General features: G+C 27.5%; 3 protein-coding genes across 3 annotated transcripts; 1 reads left to right on the top strand and 2 right to left on the bottom strand.

Annotated features, from left to right (window-relative positions):
* Positions 1-1,082: 1,082 nt before the first annotated feature.
* LOC127241396 (UPF0481 protein At3g47200-like) lies at positions 1,083-3,099 on the bottom strand. The gene is made up of 2 exons (XM_051260421.1): positions 2,467-3,099; positions 1,083-2,010 (listed from the first exon to the last, which is right to left on the bottom strand). Exons 1-2 carry the CDS (start codon positions 3,091-3,093, stop codon positions 1,270-1,272), a joined length of 1,368 nt encoding a protein of 455 aa, XP_051116378.1. The 5' UTR covers positions 3,094-3,099; the 3' UTR covers positions 1,083-1,269.
* A 3,201-nt stretch (positions 3,100-6,300) lies between these two features.
* On the bottom strand, positions 6,301-8,000 carry LOC127241546 (xyloglucan endotransglucosylase protein 2-like). Its single transcript, XM_051260667.1, has 4 exons — positions 7,792-8,000; positions 7,607-7,707; positions 7,347-7,540; positions 6,301-6,877 (listed from the first exon to the last, which is right to left on the bottom strand). The coding sequence occupies exons 1-4, from the start codon at positions 7,979-7,981 to the stop codon at positions 6,478-6,480; spliced, it is 885 nt and encodes a 294-aa protein (XP_051116624.1). The 5' UTR covers positions 7,982-8,000; the 3' UTR covers positions 6,301-6,477.
* A 12,074-nt stretch (positions 8,001-20,074) lies between these two features.
* LOC127241322 (uncharacterized) lies at positions 20,075-20,926 on the top strand. The gene has a single exon (XM_051260307.1). The coding sequence runs from the start codon at positions 20,161-20,163 to the stop codon at positions 20,812-20,814; it is 654 nt and encodes a 217-aa protein (XP_051116264.1). The 5' UTR covers positions 20,075-20,160; the 3' UTR covers positions 20,815-20,926.
* Positions 20,927-21,235: the final 309 nt, after the last annotated feature.

Here is a 21,235-nt window from a genome sequence, read left to right as displayed (position 1 = left end):
TTAATATAAAATATTTGTTTTTAATATTATTAATACAATTCCTTATATTTAACTAGAGTTGTCAAAATGAGTTGACGGGACGGATTAGTAATCAATCTATCATAACCCGTAAATAAGCGTTTTATTTGTGGATCAACCCACGGAAAGGCGAATTGATATTTAAGCAGTCTAACCTAATCCACATGCTGGCGGCGAGCCAATCAGGTCAAAGGACTTTTAAAAACTACTCTCTCCCTCCCAAATATCACGTTCACGTTGTTGTTTATATCCGTCCTACGTACTATATCACTTTCCTTTTTTGGAAAATGTCTCATTTTAAATTTTTTAATTTTATTTTTTTTAATTTTAATTAAACTAATTAGTTATCTTAATCTTAATTTATAATTATTTATATTATAGGATAATTATTTTCACTAATACATTCTTAATTATCTACTAATTACACTCCTACTAAAATACCGTGTCTACAGTGTAGCATACACTACACTGTATCTAGGACCGAGGGAGTATTAAAAACAATATTTTGTATATATTTAATATAAAAATAGTTATATCCTATAGTTTAAATAACAAATATTTAACATAAGGGATAGGTTGGTAGTGTAAGGATTGGATTTGTAATCGTGAGGTTATGGATTCAAACCCTGAACGCCTTAGATCATCTGTCACACATGGTTTGTCTTCTGTGTCTTTCTTGTTGGGTCGGGGTTTAGGGTTTAGGTGTTAATAAAACTCATACTAAGGATGTGTTTTGCAGCCCACAGACTTTGTCTTTTCTTTTTAAATAAATTTTTTTATAATACAAATAGATAAAAATTTACAAATATATATATATAGATATAATGTAAATTTATAATCAAATTAATACATATTTATATTATTATATTCATTACTATCAAATCAATACACATTAAAACTCTCCAAATTCAACCTAAAACATAAACACACAAAAAAACGCATAAATTCAAATTCACTTCAAAATTCAAATAAAAATCAAATTTAAACCCAAATTTCTCCAAAACTCCCTATGAAACACAAGTATAAATTGCATAATAAAAAAATAATAAAAAAAAAACCCTTATTTGAATTACCAAACAAATCCACGATATTATACACATACTTGCTCACTTCGCAATACATAAAATGATCATCGCAATCCGATTTATTTCTCACACTCACACAAACAAACATTCGTCGATCAAACTCAATCAAACCAAAAAAGAAAAATCATCAATGGCGACAACGAAGAAGAAGATCAAGGAAGGCTAACTACTTAGGAACAACGTAGGGCATAACACTATACACAGTCTGAACAATAGTGAGCGCGAACAGCAGCGCCGCCGCGATAACCGATAGGATCGCCCACGGGTTCGTAAAATACGTATGCATCAAGTTGGCGCGCCACCGGTTCCACCGTTTCTGGCAGTAGGCGCTCACCTGCTTGTGCACGTCGTCGAGTCTGCTCTCGGGGTCGAGCGTCACGTCCTTCGACAGCGCGTTGAAAAGGTTCGCCACCGCCTTGTCGCTCCCGAGCGCGTTCTGCACGATCCCGCACTCGTGGAGCAGGCTCACATCGCGCGCGTTGTCAATGATGTTGTCCATGAAGAACGCGTACGACGTCACCTCGTTCCCCGCCCCGACGTGGAACCGCTCGAACGCGATCATGTTCAGGTATAGGGACTCGAGTGCGTCGTCGACGACGACGAGGGGGAGTTTTAGGACCCCCTTGTGGAAGGATATGTCCCTGAGGCTTCGGGTCTTGCTCTTCACGATCGTAATTCCGGCCTCGTTTAGCTCCGTCGCCGACCGGATTATCTCGTCGCCGCCGTGGTGGACGTCGCCCGGTTTTGCGCCCTTCGAGTGGGTCCCGCGGGTGCGCGGCTCCTCGAGCAAGAGACTCTTGCGGTATACGTCGAGGATGTGGAGGCACTTCCCGAAGTGTAGGAATTGCTTCGGGGAGATCGGTTGGGAGAGGAATTTTAGGAGGCGTCGAGTAAGTTCGTTGCCTCTCTGTATGCAGGAACGCATGTTAGTACTCACTGGATAAGGGGGTTGAAGGCTTCGTCGAGGTCGAAAAATCAATATTTTTATCGTTTTGAATGAGATTAATGGTAAAATGGTATATTTTGACATATGCTAGGAATATGAAAGTAAAAATTGGTCGAATCTGGCCGGACGGGCGATCTATATAATCAACAATGTAATTGACGTACACATACACAGCAGTAACGAAAGCTTAGGGGGTTTGAGTAGCCCCGAGCCCCCATGTGACTCTGTCACTGTTAGTACTGATATATAATGATCGATACTATTAAAAGCAACAGTAACGACAGCTTGGGGGGCTCGAGTTGCCCCGAGTCCCCATCTGACTCTGCCACTGTTAGTACCGATATATAACGATCGATACGATTAAGAAATGTATATATAACGAAACGAGACGAAGACGTAAGTAAGTAAGTAAGTAACCTTAAGCGATGGATCGTTTTGAATGGAGACGAGTTTCTCGAAAACAAGCATCGGTATTTGGTTCTCGAGCATAAGCATGTCGCGCCGCAAATACGGGACGATGTATAGCTTACCGTGCTTGCTAAAAATGGGGTCGTTGCTTGCGTAATCTTCGCCCCCGGCGGGTTCCTCCGCCGGAGTTCGATCCTGCGGATGCGGTTGATCTGGCGGAGTCGTGGCCCGCAATATCTCCAAGATAAAACACCCGTCGACGATCATCATCTGCAAAAACGCGACGGTATCGTTTTGCCAACGGGCGTCCAATTGGTCGTAGGCGTCCTTGAGGTCTTGCACGACGGGAGTCAAGGCGTCGACGCAACTACCGATCGTTTTTCCGGCCCGTTTGAGGAAATGTAGGAGGGCGCGGCGCTTGTGCTCCTCCATGGGCTTCAAGTAATCGACGCCGTGGTGGTACGGCCCGAACGAGACGATTTGCGGCTTGTAGGCGCGCTTGTTGAGCTCGGTGACGGTGGCGGGGATTCGGTAGATCGATCGGCGGCTCCACCGTGCCGACTCGGCGGATTTGTCGACCAGGGTCTTGAGCTCCTCGTCGATCTTGATCGACCATTCTTGGTTGTTCATAGTCATTGCTTTGCTTTGTAAGAATGTTTCGATGTCCAAATTTTGTGTATATATATATAAGGTAAGAGATGTGTAGAATCGATGCCTTAGACATAAGAAGAAGCAAATAATGGGGTTGGATTTGGTTATTCTTTGGTGTTCATATTGGGTAAAAAAGCTGTAAAGTGTTTGGTTCTTCTTGTTTTTGAGTTTTTCACGTTGCCAATAATTATTTATATATATATATATATATATATATATACTTTCCCGGGTATACAATGACCTCTTTATAGTTAGAAATACAGTTATTTAAATAATGTAAATTGTAAATTAGTAATAATAAATTATAATATTATTTTATTATTTTTTATATGAATAGTAATATTAATATTTTAAATATTTTTAACATTATATTTCAATAAAATATATATAATATAAATCTCATTTTATAAATAATAAAATTTTATATAATTAACTTGAAACTAAATTTATCTATAATTAACTAAAATTAATTTTATAAAAGAACGAGGAGTTTTAAATATAAATAAAAATATTTATTTATTAATAAAAGATAGAAGTAAAGCGATTTGAGTGGTTTTATTGGTAAAATGTTATAAATTTAATTAAATTGATTTATATTTGTTAAATATATTTGAAATGAATAAATTTATTAAAGATATAAAAATGTCAGAAATAAAAAAATAAAAAAAATAAAAAAAAATTAATTAATTTATGGCTAAGTATTAAATTACTATTCTCTTTGTAGGATTGAGTGGGTACGCTTAAAATATTTGTAAGTTTAGTGAGATGTAAGGTGTAGTATTAGTAAATAGAAATAAAAGGGATAAATGGGCTAGAAAAGTAACAAGGCGAATCTTGGCAATCTTAGGATAGGGGAAATAGGTATCTTGATTTTGAGAATGTTGCTTGCTTTCAGACAAGGGTCACGAGGAGCACGTGGACCAGTAATGGATTAGTCTTATAAAAATATATTCATTTCCTCTCGTATTTGTATATATTTTTTTTTTTTTACGAAATTTTAAAAATATTAGTATTATATTAAAATAAAGTAGAAATAAAGATAAAAAGATTAAATTATCCCTATTAGTATTGCATGATATAAAGATAAATGCATTTGTGTAATATATTGTAAATTGGAAAGATATCTGTAACGTTAGGTAGATACTACAAGTACTTAAAAAAAAAAGAAATGGATATTCAAAATTGAAAAATTGATAGATTGTTAAGGAATAGAGGGAGTACTACTTTTGTCCGGCTTCAAGATCTCATTTATTTTTTTGGTGTTAGATATTTAAATATTATTTATTATATAAAAATATAATACTACTTCGGTCCAGCCATGAAGTAAACATATATTTTTGCATCAATTGTATTTAATATTAAAAATATCATTATATTTATATAGTTTATTCCAAAAATTGTATTTGTATTATAAGAGACTATAGATGTATTTTTGTTATTTTTTTTTAATTTGTAAAGATCAACACAAAAAAGTCATTGTATACTTTGTAGTTGGACAAAAGTAGTACAAATTAAGAGAAAATAGCAAAAAGACTTCTATTTGTGTCTTATAATATTATTATAATAACATTTGTGCAAAAAAATATATGAATATAAATATATTTTTAATATTAAATACAATAACGCAAAAGGTAAATGAGACCATTAGAGCAAGACGAATTGAGTATATTTTTGGCGTTTCAAACATTGCGCAATATTTTTAATTTTGATATGAAAATTTATGTAGAAAGTATTAAATAGAATAATTTAAAAACTAAATGATATAATGAGATATAAAAGTGTATTTTATTTTTTTTTATTTGGACGTGATAGAATAAAATATGAGGTAAAGATAAATATATTTAATTATTTTATATTTTAAAAATATTGCAAAGTGTTTTAAACAAACAAAAAGAAAATATTGCGAATATTTAGTCCGAATGAAGTACTATATTAAACTATTTCTATTCTTTCTTTATTACGACTACAGTGTTCGAATATAATTAATAAATAATTAAATATATTTATATTTGTTAAATATATATATAATTTATCAAAAATATAAATATATCAAGTAAAGTGAGACAAACGTATTAATTGATTTGGGATAAATATAGTATATTAATTCTTATTTTTAAAATATAAACTATATCTTTCATATAAAAAAACTAAAAAGAATAATATTATAATCTATAATTATCAATTCACTAAATATAATTATCTTAATATATCATATCACTAACAAAATATATCGATTAAAATGAGACAAAGGAGTATCCAATACTTAATTTATATATGAAATATCACAAGTTTGTTTGATTATAATTTTTTTTTTTTTTTTTACGTGATTCTCGATATATATATTATTTATTTTTTCACAAAAAATAACATTTTATTATAAAATATTATTCTCTTAGATTAAACACTAAACAAACAAATCCCACGTCATTAGTATTTTAACTTTAAATATTTGAAAAACATAAATTTTTCTCTTTTTTTGTTATTTTCTTCATTATTCTTGTTCTCTCTATTCTTTTTTCTCTTTTTTCTTTTTCTTATGCTTATTCATTTTCTATTTTTCTTCACTATTTTCTTCTTTCTTTTATTTTTTTTTAATAATTATGTAAATGATTTAGATATTTATTTGAGCGTGACATTCTAATTTTATGTTTTAGAAAGTAAAAAATAAGTCAACATCGAATAGATTTGAGACTCAAAAGAAAAACACTTTCAGACCCAAAGTTGATCTATATTTGACAAATAACATAACAGTTACTCCATGTAATTTTTCAAAAGATAAAAATAAAAATTATCAATTTTCTTTAAAAAAAAAAACTATATTTTTATTATATGCAAGAATAAAAATATCAAATTATTTTACACATTTTTACTAATCAATATATTAATTTTTTTTTAAAAAAAACAAATGACTCATTTGAAAAAAAAACGAAAAGAGTACTCCCTCCATTCAAGCTAAATTATTCTATTTTGCTTAAGTACAAAATTTTATATATTATATAATTAATAATTAATTAAAAAATATATTAATACAAATAATTATAAATTATAACTAAATAGTTTAATTAAAATAAAAAAATTATAAATTAAATTTTCATAAATATGATTAAAATATATGATTATATTTTTAAAAATTAAAAAATTAAATTAAATGAATCGTATATAAATAAAAAAAATAAACAGGAACTAGTATAATTCAAAATAAATAAATTAAAAATAACAGCAAAAGAAGTGCAAGTCTGTAACAAGATCATACAGATCTCAAAAGTGACGAAAAATTCCAAATCCGCCGACCAACACAACACAAAATATTAAAAAAATAAAAATAAAAATAAATAAAAAACACACCCCCCATCTCCCCTCCGGCGTTCATTAAATATCCCTGTCCCTCCGGCACTCCGGCGGCACCGCCGGATACCTTTTCCGATCAGTACAGTAGTTATAGATCGTATACTTACTCCTCACCCACCGTAGGCGCCGCCACTGCTGGGCGTCCAGGTCCCGGAACTGCCTCTGATCCCACCACCTCTTCCCCTGGGACTCGCAGAACCTCGCCTGTACGGACGCCTCACAGCCGTCCACGTGGAACCCTCTGTAAGAAGCTACGAACGGCGCCTTCGACCAATCAGTCTTCTCCAAACCGCCGCGTGTCGCCCAGTCATCGGCGTTCCATAGGCTAGAGTAGATCTTCATCGGCTGGTCGAACGGGAACTTTACTCCCAGGTCCTTGCTGTTTTTGAATACCCGGATTGGGACCTCGTCGACCAGAAACCTGCTCGCCCAATCAGAAGCCAACACGTGGCGCAAAGACAACCGTCGATTTAAATAGAGAGAACTTAACGGTGTTTTTCAGATAAATTTGATTATCGATTTTCCTATTTTAATTTTTTTTAAATAATATTAAGTTAAAAGTAAATTATTATATTGATGTGATTTTTAAAAAATAATAGTATATTTATTATGGATAGTTAAAAATATTGTAATGATATTTTTATTTATTTATTTTTTTTATAAAAATAACGATGTGATATAAAGTAGGAGCATTTGTAAAAAAAAAATTGAAAAAAATCCCAAAAATGAAACATGCATACTTTGAACATTAAAATTTAATTTTGCATTTAAAATATCACATCAATATATATTTATATCATTTAAAGAAACCATTTTAATTCAAAAATTTAGTATTTAAAACCAAAACGAAAATCAAAATCAAAATCTTACGAGCAAGAGCACTAACTTACACGATCTGGTAGGCGTTCCAGAGAACGGAGTATGTGTGGAAATCCTTAGTCGGATCGAACCAGAGGTAAATTCTCTGTTCCTTGTCGCCCTTACCGCCGGTGTAAACGTTTGTTTGTAGAATGTAAGGCTGTCCGGATCTGTTCCCCAGGAATTCGAAATCGATTTCGTCGTGCTCCGAGTTTTGCGACGAGAGCTGTTTGAAAAATCAACGAATCTGAGAAATTAGGGCAGAAATTAACGTTAAAGGCGGAGGACTTACGTAGAAGGCGGTGACGGTGCCGGCGGAATCTCCGGCGACCATTTTGATGTGCATACTGAAGTGTCCGAAGAGGTAAGATCCTTTCGACTGGAAACCGGTGCCTGAAATTCGAAGCAAAGCCGGTCGGAAATTAGGAATTAGGTTTTCGGAGAAGTTTTTTGATTAGTGAGTAGATTTGTTATTACCGGTGTATTTGTCGAGGACTAATTGGATCTCGGAGCCGCCATTGTTGTACTTGATGTGATCGAACGCCCATGTCGGAACGTAGTTTCGGCCGAATGGGACGTCCACCGGGCGGCGCGGCGGCGCCGCCAGTGCTCCGGGGAGGAGCTGCGCTGTTAAGAGGAGGGCGATGAAGATGTAATGAAGAGACATTTTGATGATAATTGTGAAGAGAGTGTGAGGATTTATATATACATGGAGGGAATCAATGGAGTTTTGTTTTGTTCTGTATGTAAAATATTTTATTCATCCGACATCATTTATCTATATTTTCTATTTTTCTTAGTTATTTTTTTAAAAATATATAATTATATACTTTAATTAAATTTTAAATTCTAAATTTTAAATTTTATAATTTTTTAATTAAATTAAATTATTTAATTAATTTAATTTTAATTTATAATTAATTTTATCAAATAATAATTATTTTTACTAATATATTTTTTAATTATTTATTAATTATATTTTAATTAAATATTTGCAATAATAGCTCAAAATATATAGGACAGATGGAATTATTAATTATTACTCTCTCTGTCATTCAAATCTATATAAGGTTGTTATCCAAATTTATTATCGATTTTTTTAGTAAAAAAATACCACTTTTTTTTTTACAAAAAGAAAATAAAAATTATTTTTACATATTTTTTTTTAAAGTCAAATAAATACACAATTGGTTGACGGATGGAGTAAAATATAATAAATGGAAATGCAAGTAGTGGGCAGAGTTTTAATAATATTAGGGTTATTTACAGGATGCTTCTGATGCTGCCTGCTGGTGGTGGATTATTGTGTATTTAAAATACTGGATATATTAATTTGTTTAAATATAAATATTTATATTCTACCAAATTCTTTTGCCTCTTAAGGGTGTATTTGTTTGGCTGATTTTTTTTATTCAGTAAAAATATTTTTTTTTCAAAATATGAAATCAAATATGTATTTTTTTTTTATATTATATTAAAAATTAATTTAAATTTAAAATATTACATCAATATTTATTTATATTATATCGTACAATTATTTCAATTCAAAATTTTTATTAATTAAATTTCAACTTAAAATTCCAAATTTCTAAATAAACACACATGCGTAGTTCAAATCAAGTTCTAGTTTAGGTGAAATAAGACCGCCTTACCAATGGTTGAAACTCAATTGAAAGATGTTTCGACTTATATTCCTAGCAATATACTTCTTTCGTCCCTCGATAATCTATTCATTTTTTTTATTTTGGTCTGTCTCATAACAAATATCAATTTTTTTTGTAATGTCATTACCTTTATATCATATAATACTAATAATGTTAATTTAGTCTTTTTACTTTTATTTATATTTTATTCTAATATAATACTAATATTTATAAAATACCGTAAAAAACAAATGAATATATAAATATGAGACAGAGAAAATAATTTTCATTACTAATGGATAAATTTTTAGACCTCTTGTTGCTATTAATGTGGATATTTCCGTTTTCAGAATAAGGTATGCAGCTCAAATAAAAGACGTGTTTAGGAAGACCATCTAAAGGGGAGGTATCAAGACATTTTATCATTTTTATTCCTATAAATATAAATTTTGGATGAAAGTGATATTCATGTATAATTTATTTAAAATAAAATATATTTATATTTTCTGCATTTATAGTAAAATTAAAAATAAAAGTGTATTATATATTTTATCAATTTTTTTGAGTTATTTTTTTAGAATTATCATAATCTTTTTTAAAAATATATATTTCTATAAAAACAAAACATAAAAAGATTATTTAAATATAAATATAATCTTTTAATTTAATTTGGGAAATTTTAGTTTGAATTTAGTATTGAAATAATACTCCCTCCGTCAACGGATAAAGTATACATTTATTTTTGGTACGGTGTTTAAGAAATAATAGTATTTTAATTATAGTGGATAGTTAAAAGTAGTGTAATGATATTTCTGCTCTTACTTTTTGGTATAAAAGTAATGATGTGACGTAAAATAAGGGTATTTGTGGAAAAAAATGAGGTATTTAATGAAATGTTTACTTTGTAATTTACGTCTCAAAATAGAAATGTATATACTTTCTAGCTGGACGGAGGGAGTATTTAATATATTTTTTTTGTAAGAGAATGTTTTTTTTAAAAAAATACAAAATCTAAATAAAATATTTTGATAAATTTTCAATTAATAAAAATGACATAATTTCTATGTAAAAATATATATTACCCGATCCACCATATAATTTACTACTCTCTTCGTCATCCAATTGTGTGCTCCTTTGAACTAACAATGAATTTTTTATTTTTTGAGTAAAAAAAGTAGAAAAAATAATATTGTTTACTAAAAAATAATTTTTAATAAATTTGAATGACATTAAAAAAAAAAATAATAATAATAAATTTGAACTAAAGATCAATATAAATTTATAATCGGTCACTCGCTGTTACATGTTCTTTTAATAATTATTTTTAAAATAATACTCAATTATTAAATAATAATAATAATAATAATAGTAATAATAGAATTGGCGGTCCAATAATAGGGCAGCAGGGCGCCATGCTTCACACCTGGACTGTCTGTCGCTACCCTACCCGAATCCAGAAATTCGGGTCGGGCCTGCTGGGATCGAGAGACATTGACTGAAGTCGCAAACCTCAAAAAGATTTGATTGATTGATGGATTGGATGAGTTAGGACCATAGACCACATGACACGTGCCTCCTGTTTCGACCTGCACGTGACCTCCCTTTTCCCGCCTTTCCACCTTTGCCTATATAAACGCGTCAATTTCGGCTCATTCTTCGGAGATCCTGGACTCCCAACACCTGCCGTGGGTGGTTTTGTTTGGGCTCTCAAGTAAAAATTTGAAAAAAAATTGATTTGAATTTAACATTAAATTAATGTTTAATATGATATTTTATGAAAAAAAATAAAAAATTAAAAAATATAGAATTAAAATAATAAAATTTAAAAAATATTACTAAAAAAACATAATATTTTCTAAGAACAAATAATACTCTGATAAAATAATATGCTCGTGGATTAGGGAAAATATTTTAACGTGTATTTAGAATTAAAAAAAGTACACAAATATAATATACTCCATAGTTGTTAATTTTTGTTATTTAGAATTAAAAAAAGTACACAAATATAATATTCTAATAATACAATATTTTAATGATAATTAGTGGAGTATTATTTTATATTAAAAAGACTATTTTACTCTTATAAATTTGTTTGTAATAGTATGGAATTTATATGGATAAATACTCATGTGTTACACTAAAAAATATTTATTTATTTTTAATTAAAAATAATTATACATTAATATCAAAATACATTTAATTTATATAAATTACAAATATATAATTGCTCATGCAATTATTTTATACATTAGATCATATGGTAAAAATGTCGAAACTTTTTACAACTTTTGTTAACTAATAAAATATTATTATTTTTTAATATACTACAAAATTTCAAAATGATTATTTCAAATGAAACGAATGAAATAATATTTTATTAATTAATGAATACGTGTAAAATAATTTTAGCATTTCTCTCATTTAGGTCATCTCCAACCCATCGACTTCATTTATCCACTTTTAATTCTAAATATGCAATTGCCACAATAATTTTACTCTAACCATAACTCTATTTTTCACTATTATTCTTCAAATATTCAATTTTTTTTTATTATTTTATACAACCTTTTATTTTTATGATTTAAAATATTTTTTTTAAAAAAAATTTTAAAAAAAGGAGCAACACCAAAATTGGCGTTGCACTATAGTAAAGCCAAAAAATGGCGCACGATTTGCCAACCAAGCGCTGGGTTAGAGATGACCTTATAACTTATGTATAAATAAATTATATACTCTATCCGTTAACACATAATGTATAAAATTACTTTTGGCGTGGTGTTTAATAAATAATAGTATTTTAATTACAGTGAATAGTTAGAAATAGTGTAATGATATTTTTATCCTTATTTTTTAGTGTAAAAGTAACGATCTGATGTAAAATAAGAATATTTGTGGAAAAAAACAAGGTATTTAATGAAATGTTTACTTTGTAATTGGACGTTTCAAAATAAAAACATATATATTTTCTACTAGACAGAGGGAATATATAATACTCCCCCGTCCACAAACATATGTCCTACTTTCCTATTTGAGACGTCCAACAACTATTGTCCTATTTCCTTTTTTAAACACAAATTTTACGTTTTTACCATTCATTCATTTATTAATTTTAATCTCTACCATACAATTAAGGACAAATTTGTCAATTCATAAAAAAAACAATCATCTAAAAAACCGTGTAAATATACTTTAAAACAATAGAAATTGGACGGAGGAATTAATATATTTATAAAATATGTAAAAAAATATCTTGATTATTTTATAATAAAAAAATAAATATTTTTAAATAAGACTTATAAAAATAATAATAATAAAATAATTGAATGTACGTGGCGTTGGGATCCGGGACCTGCCATAAAAAGCGCGTAATTATTTATGTGGAGGGAGCATTAATGGTAATTGCTTAACAAACTGTTTGTTAGGTACTTTTATTTATTCGCAACATTAAATTTTAGTGCCAATCACTTGCTGCCATGTGAACTTCCATTTTATTATTTATCATATATATTCCACTACTTTATTTATATTTATATATATATATAAATATTTAATTTGAAAAATAAATCAGTATCATATAAATAACAAAGGCTCATGTGCATAGCAATGAATGCATTTAATTAAGGATGGATTAATTAATTTTTAATTAATTAATTAATTAATTAAACAGCGGATCAGAACTCAATTATACAAAAATGAGTTGTCTGTGACACATCATAAATCACAGCTTCCTAATATCAGATCACTTACCTGCAACAATTAATGATATGTTTCCCACGACTCTCCGCTGATTTTATTATTATTTTACTATATTTTTTGTTTTATAATAAAATATCTATTTTTTTATTTTAATATGTTTCATAATAAAATATTTTTTTTTTAATAATTGTACTATCTACCTAACATTATACTTTATCCGTCCACTTACAATGTTTACATATTTCTATTTTGGGACGTCCAATTACAAAATTAACATTTCATTAAATATCCTACTTTTTTCCATAGATACCCTTACTTTACATCACATCATTATTTTTACACAAAAAAGTAAGGGCAAAAATGTCATTACATTACTTTTAACTACTCACTATAATTAAAATACTATTATTTCTTAAACACCGCGCCAAAAGTAAATGTAAACCTTGTAAATGGACGGAGGGAGTAAATAACTTTATAACTTACAATATATTACACAAATGTTATTACCTTTATATCACACCATACTAATAAGTTTAATTTAGTCATTTCTACTATATTTCTACTACATCCCTATATTTTTATTTTTAAAACTACGTAAAAAACAAATAGATATTTAGTCATGGGACGGATGGAGTATGCAATTTTTATTTTTGTCAACAAAATTAGGGTTTGTATCTTTAACTTCATACTCCAAATTTTTACTATTTAAATTCTGCATTTCTTGAAGAGAATACACTTTTTCATCTTATAAAACATTGAATCATATACTTTTTCCGTCCCAAACAGTGTGCAACATTTGTGTTTTGCACGGGAATTTATGTGGAAAATATTAAGTAAGGTAATTTTAGATAATTTATATATTAATATATGTATATAAATATTATTAATTATTTCTAAATTTGAAAATATTGCAGTGAATTTGGGACAAATAAAATAAAATGATTGAATCGTATTTAGGACGGAGAGAATATTATTTTAATATTAAAATCAAACTACATCCAAAGAAACATACCCATATGTTACATATAAAATATTCATATTTTATGTTTTGATATGTTCTAAATAATTTCTCTTTTTTTAAAGAAAAAAAAAGGGTTATACATTTTAATTATCTTATAAATTTTATATATTTTTTTAAAAAATATTAATTAAATTATTTAATTATCGTAATTTTAATATATAATTATTTTTATTAATATATTTCTTAATTACTTACTAATCGTATTTTATTTAGGGGGTGTTTGGGAAACAACGTTTTGAAGAGCTTTTAGCTTATTGAACACCTTTTAGCTGTTTGACCAGTCAAAACGCTAATTTAGGCGTTTGGTAAATTAGCTTTTTGAAATAACTTTTTAGATCCAAAAAGTTAATTTCTGAAAAGCTCATCTACCAAGCGCTTTGAAAGAGCTTTTTCATTTTAATTTTGATTATTCCTTATTTATCCTTAAAACTTAATTATTTATTTTTTACATATAAATATTTTTTTTAGCCGTATTTATTAATTATTTTTAATATATTTAATTATATTTTTATTTTTTTGTAAATTTAAAATAATTACTATTATTAATTATTAGATATAAATTACTTTATTTGTAAAATATATAATTTAAAACTAAATCAAATAGAAAAAAACAAAGGTTATTAATTTATTTATATATATTAAAATAGTAATTAACATAATAAAAATATGTATACGAAATATTTATTATTTTATATTTTACATAATTTCAATAAAAAATTATTATTTTTTAGTAAAAATAATTTTTTCGGATCTAAATAATAAAAATAAAAATAAATATTCTATAATATTTTTATAATTTTCAATAATTAATAACAAAAATTCTCATAAATTTCAAACCAAAATGAACAAAATTAAATATTTCAAAAAATAACATATCAATGTCTTTAATGATTATTTTATGTATAAACCGCTAATGTCAAACAGTTGTTTTACCAAACACTTTAATACAAATCGCTAATTGAATCAGGTAGTCAAACCAGTTAATTGAATCAGCTATCAACTAATTGCCAAACGCACCCTTAAACTCTAGTATATGTAGTAAGAAGGACATTTTATCCTAAACGGAGAAAGTAAAATATAGATTCAAATAATTATTCAAATACAAATATTGTGTTATTTTTGGGGAGTTTTTTGTAATTTTTTGGTGTTTGACTTTGTATTTTTCAAATAAAAGATCACAAAAATTATAAAGAATATTATTTAAATACAAAAGTAAATACTCCTTCTATCCAATATAAAATGTCATGTATCTTAAATATCTTTCTGTTTTACATATTTGTCTTTTTTTTAAAAAAAAAAATTAAATATTTTAATTATATTTTAAATTTCATAATTTATAATTTTAATTAAATTATTTGGAGCAATTTTCATTTTTTAATTTTAGCCCAGATTCGAAAGGGATTAGAGAAACTCTCTAGTTATGAATCGGGTATAGAACAAATGGGCAACACAGTTTTTTTAATCTTAATATATATTCCATTCGTCCCATTTAAATTGTCCACTTTAGGTTAGACACAAAGTTTTAGGTGTTGAATAATTAATAAGTAATTAGAAAGTGTATTAGCATAAATAAGTATGATTTAATAAAAATAATTATATATTAAGACAAATAAATAATTTAATTAAAATAAAAAAATTATAAATTATGTTTTTTAAAATGTGATTAAAGTGTATAATTATATTTCAAAAAAAAATGACAAATTATGTGAGAGGTACGGAAGAAAAATAGACAAATTAAATTGGACGGAGAGAGTAATTATTTGTATTATCTTGTAATTTTTTTTTAATTACTTACTAATTATAATTCTCTTAGGGATTGTTTGGTTCATGAATTAAAATATAATGAATCCATGTTTGGTTATAAAATTGATAATGAAATTTTAAGTGGATGAGATTTTAAAATCCTGCAAATAGAGGATTTTTCAGTAACACTGTACCCCCTGTTACTTTAAAATATCATGTCATTGTATTTTTCATTTTATTATTATACCTTCCCATAAAAAAATCATATTTCTTTTCCTTTTTCATATTAAATGTATATAAATATATATTTATATTTAAATTATATTTTATTGATTTTATAAAATACAATATTATATTTAAGCATATTACTACAAATCATATATTTTATTTATAAAACTGTTATATATATTTAATTCTTTTACTAATGATAATTTAAGTAAATTAATAATTTAAAATATCAATTAATAATTTAAATTTATTTTAATGGTGTATTAATTTTGTATTTTTAGTTTAAATTGTTTTTTTATATTAAATATGAGAAAAAATATCGATAGTATAAAAAATAATTAAATTGTTGTATTTTTTAGTGTATAGATTATATATTACCGTATATATTTTGTATGAACATATATATTATATCTTTTATTATTAATCGAAAATCGTATTAAATTTTTTTTATTAGAATACACTAAATTTAGTAAAGAATAAAGTTTACGGAAAAAAAAAGGATGTAAAGTTTAATTTATTACAATAAATAAAATTCGTGGAAGGATAATTACATCATTTAAAATATCAAAAATCAAAATCCTTGAACCAAACACCCCCAACCAAATACACAGGATAGGGTTTCAAATCTAAATACAATAAATCCTATCGCATATAAATCCTACTACAAAATCTCAATCCCATTAGAAAAGTCCTTGAAAATGAGACCAAAGAAATGAAAATAGTTTCGTTTCTTTTGTTTGTTTAAATTAGAGAAATAGAACTTCAGAAATAAATTATTTATATTTCTCTATTTTTACTTATCTCCTGTATACAGAGAAATGGAGATAAATGATGTTGCAATATATTTTTTAAAATTTTTTCTTTTATCTTTTTTTTACTATTTAATTTTTATAATTTTTTTAAAATTATATTATTTCAATTTTACAAAAATCAAATTTACTTTATTGTTAAAGTATTTAATTTTTTTCGATCTTTTAATAAATTGTACTAAAATATAATCTTAAAACACATCGTATATAATTTATAATTTTTTTTAAAAAAAAAGTCACCAAAAATATTTTTCATGAATTTTCATTCGTTAAAACTTTTTTTTTTTATCTGGTTAATCATTTATTCTTGTTTGAACAATTCATATAATTACATTATTTTTTTTATATTTCTGAACTGAATTCTCTGTTTTACCTAACATATTAATTAATTTTCATTTTCTATTCAATTTCATTTCTCTCCAATTATATTTTTTACTCCAATTTCTCTGGAATTTCATTCTCAATACCAAATCTCCCCTTAATTTTTATATTATAGTAGCCTAACACTTTATGGTTGATGGAAAAAATAAATTTTAAATGATATAATTTTGATTTAAAAATATATATATTTATATTCTTACTAGGGACGCCTAAACAGTTAAAAAAAATAAAATTTATGGAATATTTTTTTAAAAATATATATATTTATATTCTTATATTGTTTTATTTATTTTTTATTTTTCTAAATAGAACCCAAACAAGCTTATATTGTTTTATTTATTTATTTATTTTTCTAAATAGAACCTTATATTGTTTTATTGGGCCCAATCCTATATTTACAATCCATAAAATGAAACAGCCCATTATCTTCTATTGCATGTATATCACTCTTTGCAATACTACAAATCTATTTAAATAAATAATTTATGAGTTAATGATTAATTAAATTAATGGCAAATATTTTATACTTCTTTCTATACCCTACTTGGTATATAAAATATTACATAAAAAATATTTTCTATTTAGTTATAATTCTTTACGTTGTGTTTGTTTGGGAATTTTTAGAAAATTTTCACCATTTTAAGTATTTTTTTTTAAAAAAAATTCAAATCAAATATTTTTTTTCTATATTATATTAATCTTTTACATTCAAATATCATATCAATATATATTTATAATAACAAATAATTACTTAAATTATTGAAATTAAAAATCAAAATTCAAAATTCAAATCCAAACAACCACTTTGAATGAAAGAGCAAAAATCATTTTTGTCTTATTCAATATTACAAATATTAATTTTGGTCTTATTAAAAAAAATTATCAATTTTGGCCCACTCAAACAAAATTTTTCAATTTTAGTCTCAGTAGTCATCCAACACAGCCGTATTCAATCCCAGTGAACCATCTTGAGACTAAAATTGATAAATTTTTATTTGAGTGGGACCAAATTGATAATTTTTTTTAATGGGACCAAAATTGATATTTGTGATATTATTTTTGCTCATGAATGAAAATATATGTACATATAGAATATATATATTAAAATTTTAAAAATATAATAAATAAACAAACTTTCATTTTTAACTAACAAAATTCGATTTAAAAAATATTCAAAACATTAAAAAAATACAGCAAAAGAGACTATAAAATCAACGTAAATCACACCATTTCTAGACATCGTTTGAAGTAAGTTAAGAAATTAATTAAATCAAAATGAAACAGTCAACGAAGGGTGTGTTTGTTTGAAGGATTTTGGAGGATTTCCACTATTCATCCAATTTTTTCTCCCCAAAAACATCAAATCAAACACCTATTTTTTATTTTTTATATTATAATAAAAATCAATTTTACATTCAAAACATCACATCAAACCCTATTTATATCACATCATACAACTATTCAAATTCAAAATTTTTACTATTCAAATCTCAATCCAAAATCCAAACCCCCAAACAAACACACCCGAAATATCAAACATGTTACATAACGACATAAATTTAGTGTGTTTGTCTCGGATTTTGGATTTTGAGTTGGGATTTGAATAAGTAAAAATTTTGAATTTAAATAGTTGTATAATGTGATATAAATAGGTGTTTGAAAAAATTGGATGAATAGTAAAAAAAAATCCAATTCCAGATACAAACACACCCAAAAAAATAATGGCGGAAACTAGTTTCAATCATAGGAGCTCCCAGGACCTCCTTCCATCTCGCCACCGCTTGTTAAATCTGCACCGTTCAGGCGATCAGCAACGGCCAGATTGATCCGACGTTCTGCTCCATGGACCGCCCTCCAAAATTCCAAATTGAAGAATATTCTAAATGCAGCCATAATACAAAGTAAAACAAAAATAATAAGCACTAAAATCAGTCAAAATATAGCCTCTATTTTTAAAATTAGAATTATTATTATTATTATTAGTAATAACGTGAGAATTCCCAGCTATCACCGATTAAGTCCAATAAATATAGATTAAATTTATAATTTACAAACTAGGTTCGATAATTTTATTTTATTTTTTTAATTAGAATTAATGTTGACACTAGTGATCATTAACTAATTACTTATTAGTACAAGCAACACCAAAAATGAAATATTAAAATCCCTTAATAATACTACTATTACATTTTAAAATTTGACCATTTTTTTTTTTCAATAATTCAATACTACTATTTCTTTCATCCAATTTTATGTTAATACATTTATAAAATGTACATTTATTTAATTGCATAGTGAGTACAATTAAAAATATGTCCAATACGTATTTCCATAATTTTATTTAAAATAATAGATTTATTTTATTAATAGTAGTTTGGGGGATTGGATTAGATTTTCACTATTCATTCCATTTTTTCTCTCCAAAAAATCAAATTAAATACCTATTTTTTATTTTTTTATATTATACTAAAAATCAAATTTACATTCAAAACATCACGTCAATACCTATTTATATCACATCATACAATTATTCAAATTTCAAATCAAAATCCAAACCCCCAAACAAACACACCCTAAAGAAATGTATATACTTCTTTCATCCCGTAGAAAAGTTATTTTTTATTTTTTAATATTAGTATTTTATTGTGTTGTAGTGTAAAAGACAAAAATATCCCTAGTATTGTATAATATAAAAGTAATGACATTTGTGTAATATAGTATAGGTTGGAAGCATATTTATTATGTTAGATATGTGGCGGCGGTTATAACGCTGAATTTAAAATTCAGCACCGTGTGCTACAAGACAACCCACGATGTTACCATAAACAACACACGATATACTTTAATATAATACAAATACAACACATAATGTCATAATCTATCAGCACATGATATAGTCTCACACAACACATAAAATACTTGATTTCAGCACATGACATATTCTCATACAACGCACGCTATAATTATGAACTTATAGCACATGCTTTTATTGCAAACAACACATATTGTATATAATAAAGATCGTGTGCTATTTCTGATTTGGAGAATCAGCATGATGCTAATTAATTTTTAAAATTTAGCACCCTAACCTTTCCCTAGATAGCAGTACAATAACTAAATTAAGAAATTGTAACATTATTGTTTTAGGACAGACGAAAATAAAAAATGCCAAACTTTTTAATATTGAGTATATTATTTGTAACAATAATGGACAAAATACATATGTGGACAAATATAATATTTTACATATATGTATATATATCTGTGTGTGTGTGGGAATGAGCAATTAGCTTTAAATTAATTTTTATTTTTGTTAAATTTCGCTATGGGAATGAGCAAAAGGATCAAAATCAGCCCATTCCCGCGGTGCCTTGCAGGCATGTCGTGCGTGTACGCGCCGCCGGAGGGCCAGCGCCGGCGCCCGCACCGCGGCATCAGGGTGGTCCGATCCGACGGCGCCGTGAAGATTTACGACCGTCCGATCAAAGCGTCGGAGCTGATGGAGGGATTCCCTAAGCACATGGCGTGCCGCTCCGACAGCTTCTACATCGGCCGGAAAACCGCCCCCCTCGCCGCCGACGACCCCCTCCTCCCCGGCCACACCTACTTCCTCCTTCCGGCGACCTTCTTCCAGTCCGCTGTCTCCTTCTCCTCCTTCCTCCGGTGCCGATCCTCGGCGGCGGCGGCGGCGCGGTCGCCGGCGTTCGAGGTGGAGAAAACGCCGTCGGGGAGCCTCCGGATAAAGGTCACCGAAGAGATGATTTTCCGGCTGCAGGAGGAGGAGGAAATGGAGGCGGCGGCGGCGGCGAAGGTCGTCAGGATTTGCACGACGGCGCAGCTGCGCAAGGACTATGAGCTGCTGGTGGCGCGGCGGTTCCATTGGAAGCCGAAGCTCGACACCATTGCAGAGAAGAAAAGTCGTCAGAAGAAGAAGACGAAGAAGAAGATAAGTAAGAAGAACAAATCTGAAACACAATAATTATATTATTATTATTATTATTATTTCGAAATTCTGTAGTTTTGATTTTTGAGATAAAATTGTTTATGTGAAAAAATGCAGAAATCATAAAAATTTGAAGCGTCCTTTAGATTGGAATTTTTGGATCATTCGAAAATTTAGAATATAATAAATTGTTTTTTTGAAGTAAACAAATTTTGAAGAAAAAAATTAAATTAAAATACTAGTAAAATTATTCGAATTGACTGTAAAATTTCTTTATAATTTATATATCAATGGAAAATATATACATAAAAAGCATTTGGAAAAACATATATTGAAAAAAATATATTAACATGAATTATGATATCTTCTATAAAAATTTTATTAGGCTTATTTAATTTTAACATAAATCTGTCAAATTTTACTATTTAAATTCTACAATTTTCAAAAATATATATAT

The sequence above is a fragment of the Andrographis paniculata genome, unplaced genomic scaffold (genome assembly GCF_009805555.1).
Source record: "Andrographis paniculata isolate CXL003 unplaced genomic scaffold, ASM980555v1 Contig82END, whole genome shotgun sequence".
Taxonomy (NCBI): domain Eukaryota; kingdom Viridiplantae; phylum Streptophyta; class Magnoliopsida; order Lamiales; family Acanthaceae; genus Andrographis; species Andrographis paniculata.
Note: the sequence above shows the minus strand (reverse complement) of the source record. Positions and strands in the feature narration are given on the sequence as shown.

What these genes read in the sequence shown, in the direction of transcription:
- LOC127241546 (XM_051260667.1), bottom strand. Translation starts at nt 7,981, where the DNA reads ATGTCTCTTCATTACATCTTCATCGCCCTCCTCTTAACAGCGCAGCTC. An exon ending in GCACCGTCACCGCCTTCTAC is followed by an intron (nt 7,541 to 7,606) that starts GTAAGTCCTCCG and finishes TTTTTCAAACAG; the next exon opens with CTCTCGTCGCAAAACTCGGA. An exon ending in TGGAACGCCTACCAGATCGT is followed by an intron (nt 6,878 to 7,346) that starts GTAAGTTAGTGC and finishes TTGGGCGAGCAG; the next exon opens with GTTTCTGGTCGACGAGGTCC.
- LOC127241322 (XM_051260307.1), top strand. Translation starts at nt 20,161, where the DNA reads ATGGGAATGAGCAAAAGGATCAAAATCAGCCCATTCCCGCGGTGCCTT.
- LOC127241396 (XM_051260421.1), bottom strand. Translation starts at nt 3,093, where the DNA reads ATGACTATGAACAACCAAGAATGGTCGATCAAGATCGACGAGGAGCTC. An exon ending in AAAACGATCCATCGCTTAAG is followed by an intron (nt 2,011 to 2,466) that starts GTTACTTACTTA and finishes TCCTGCATACAG; the next exon opens with AGAGGCAACGAACTTACTCG.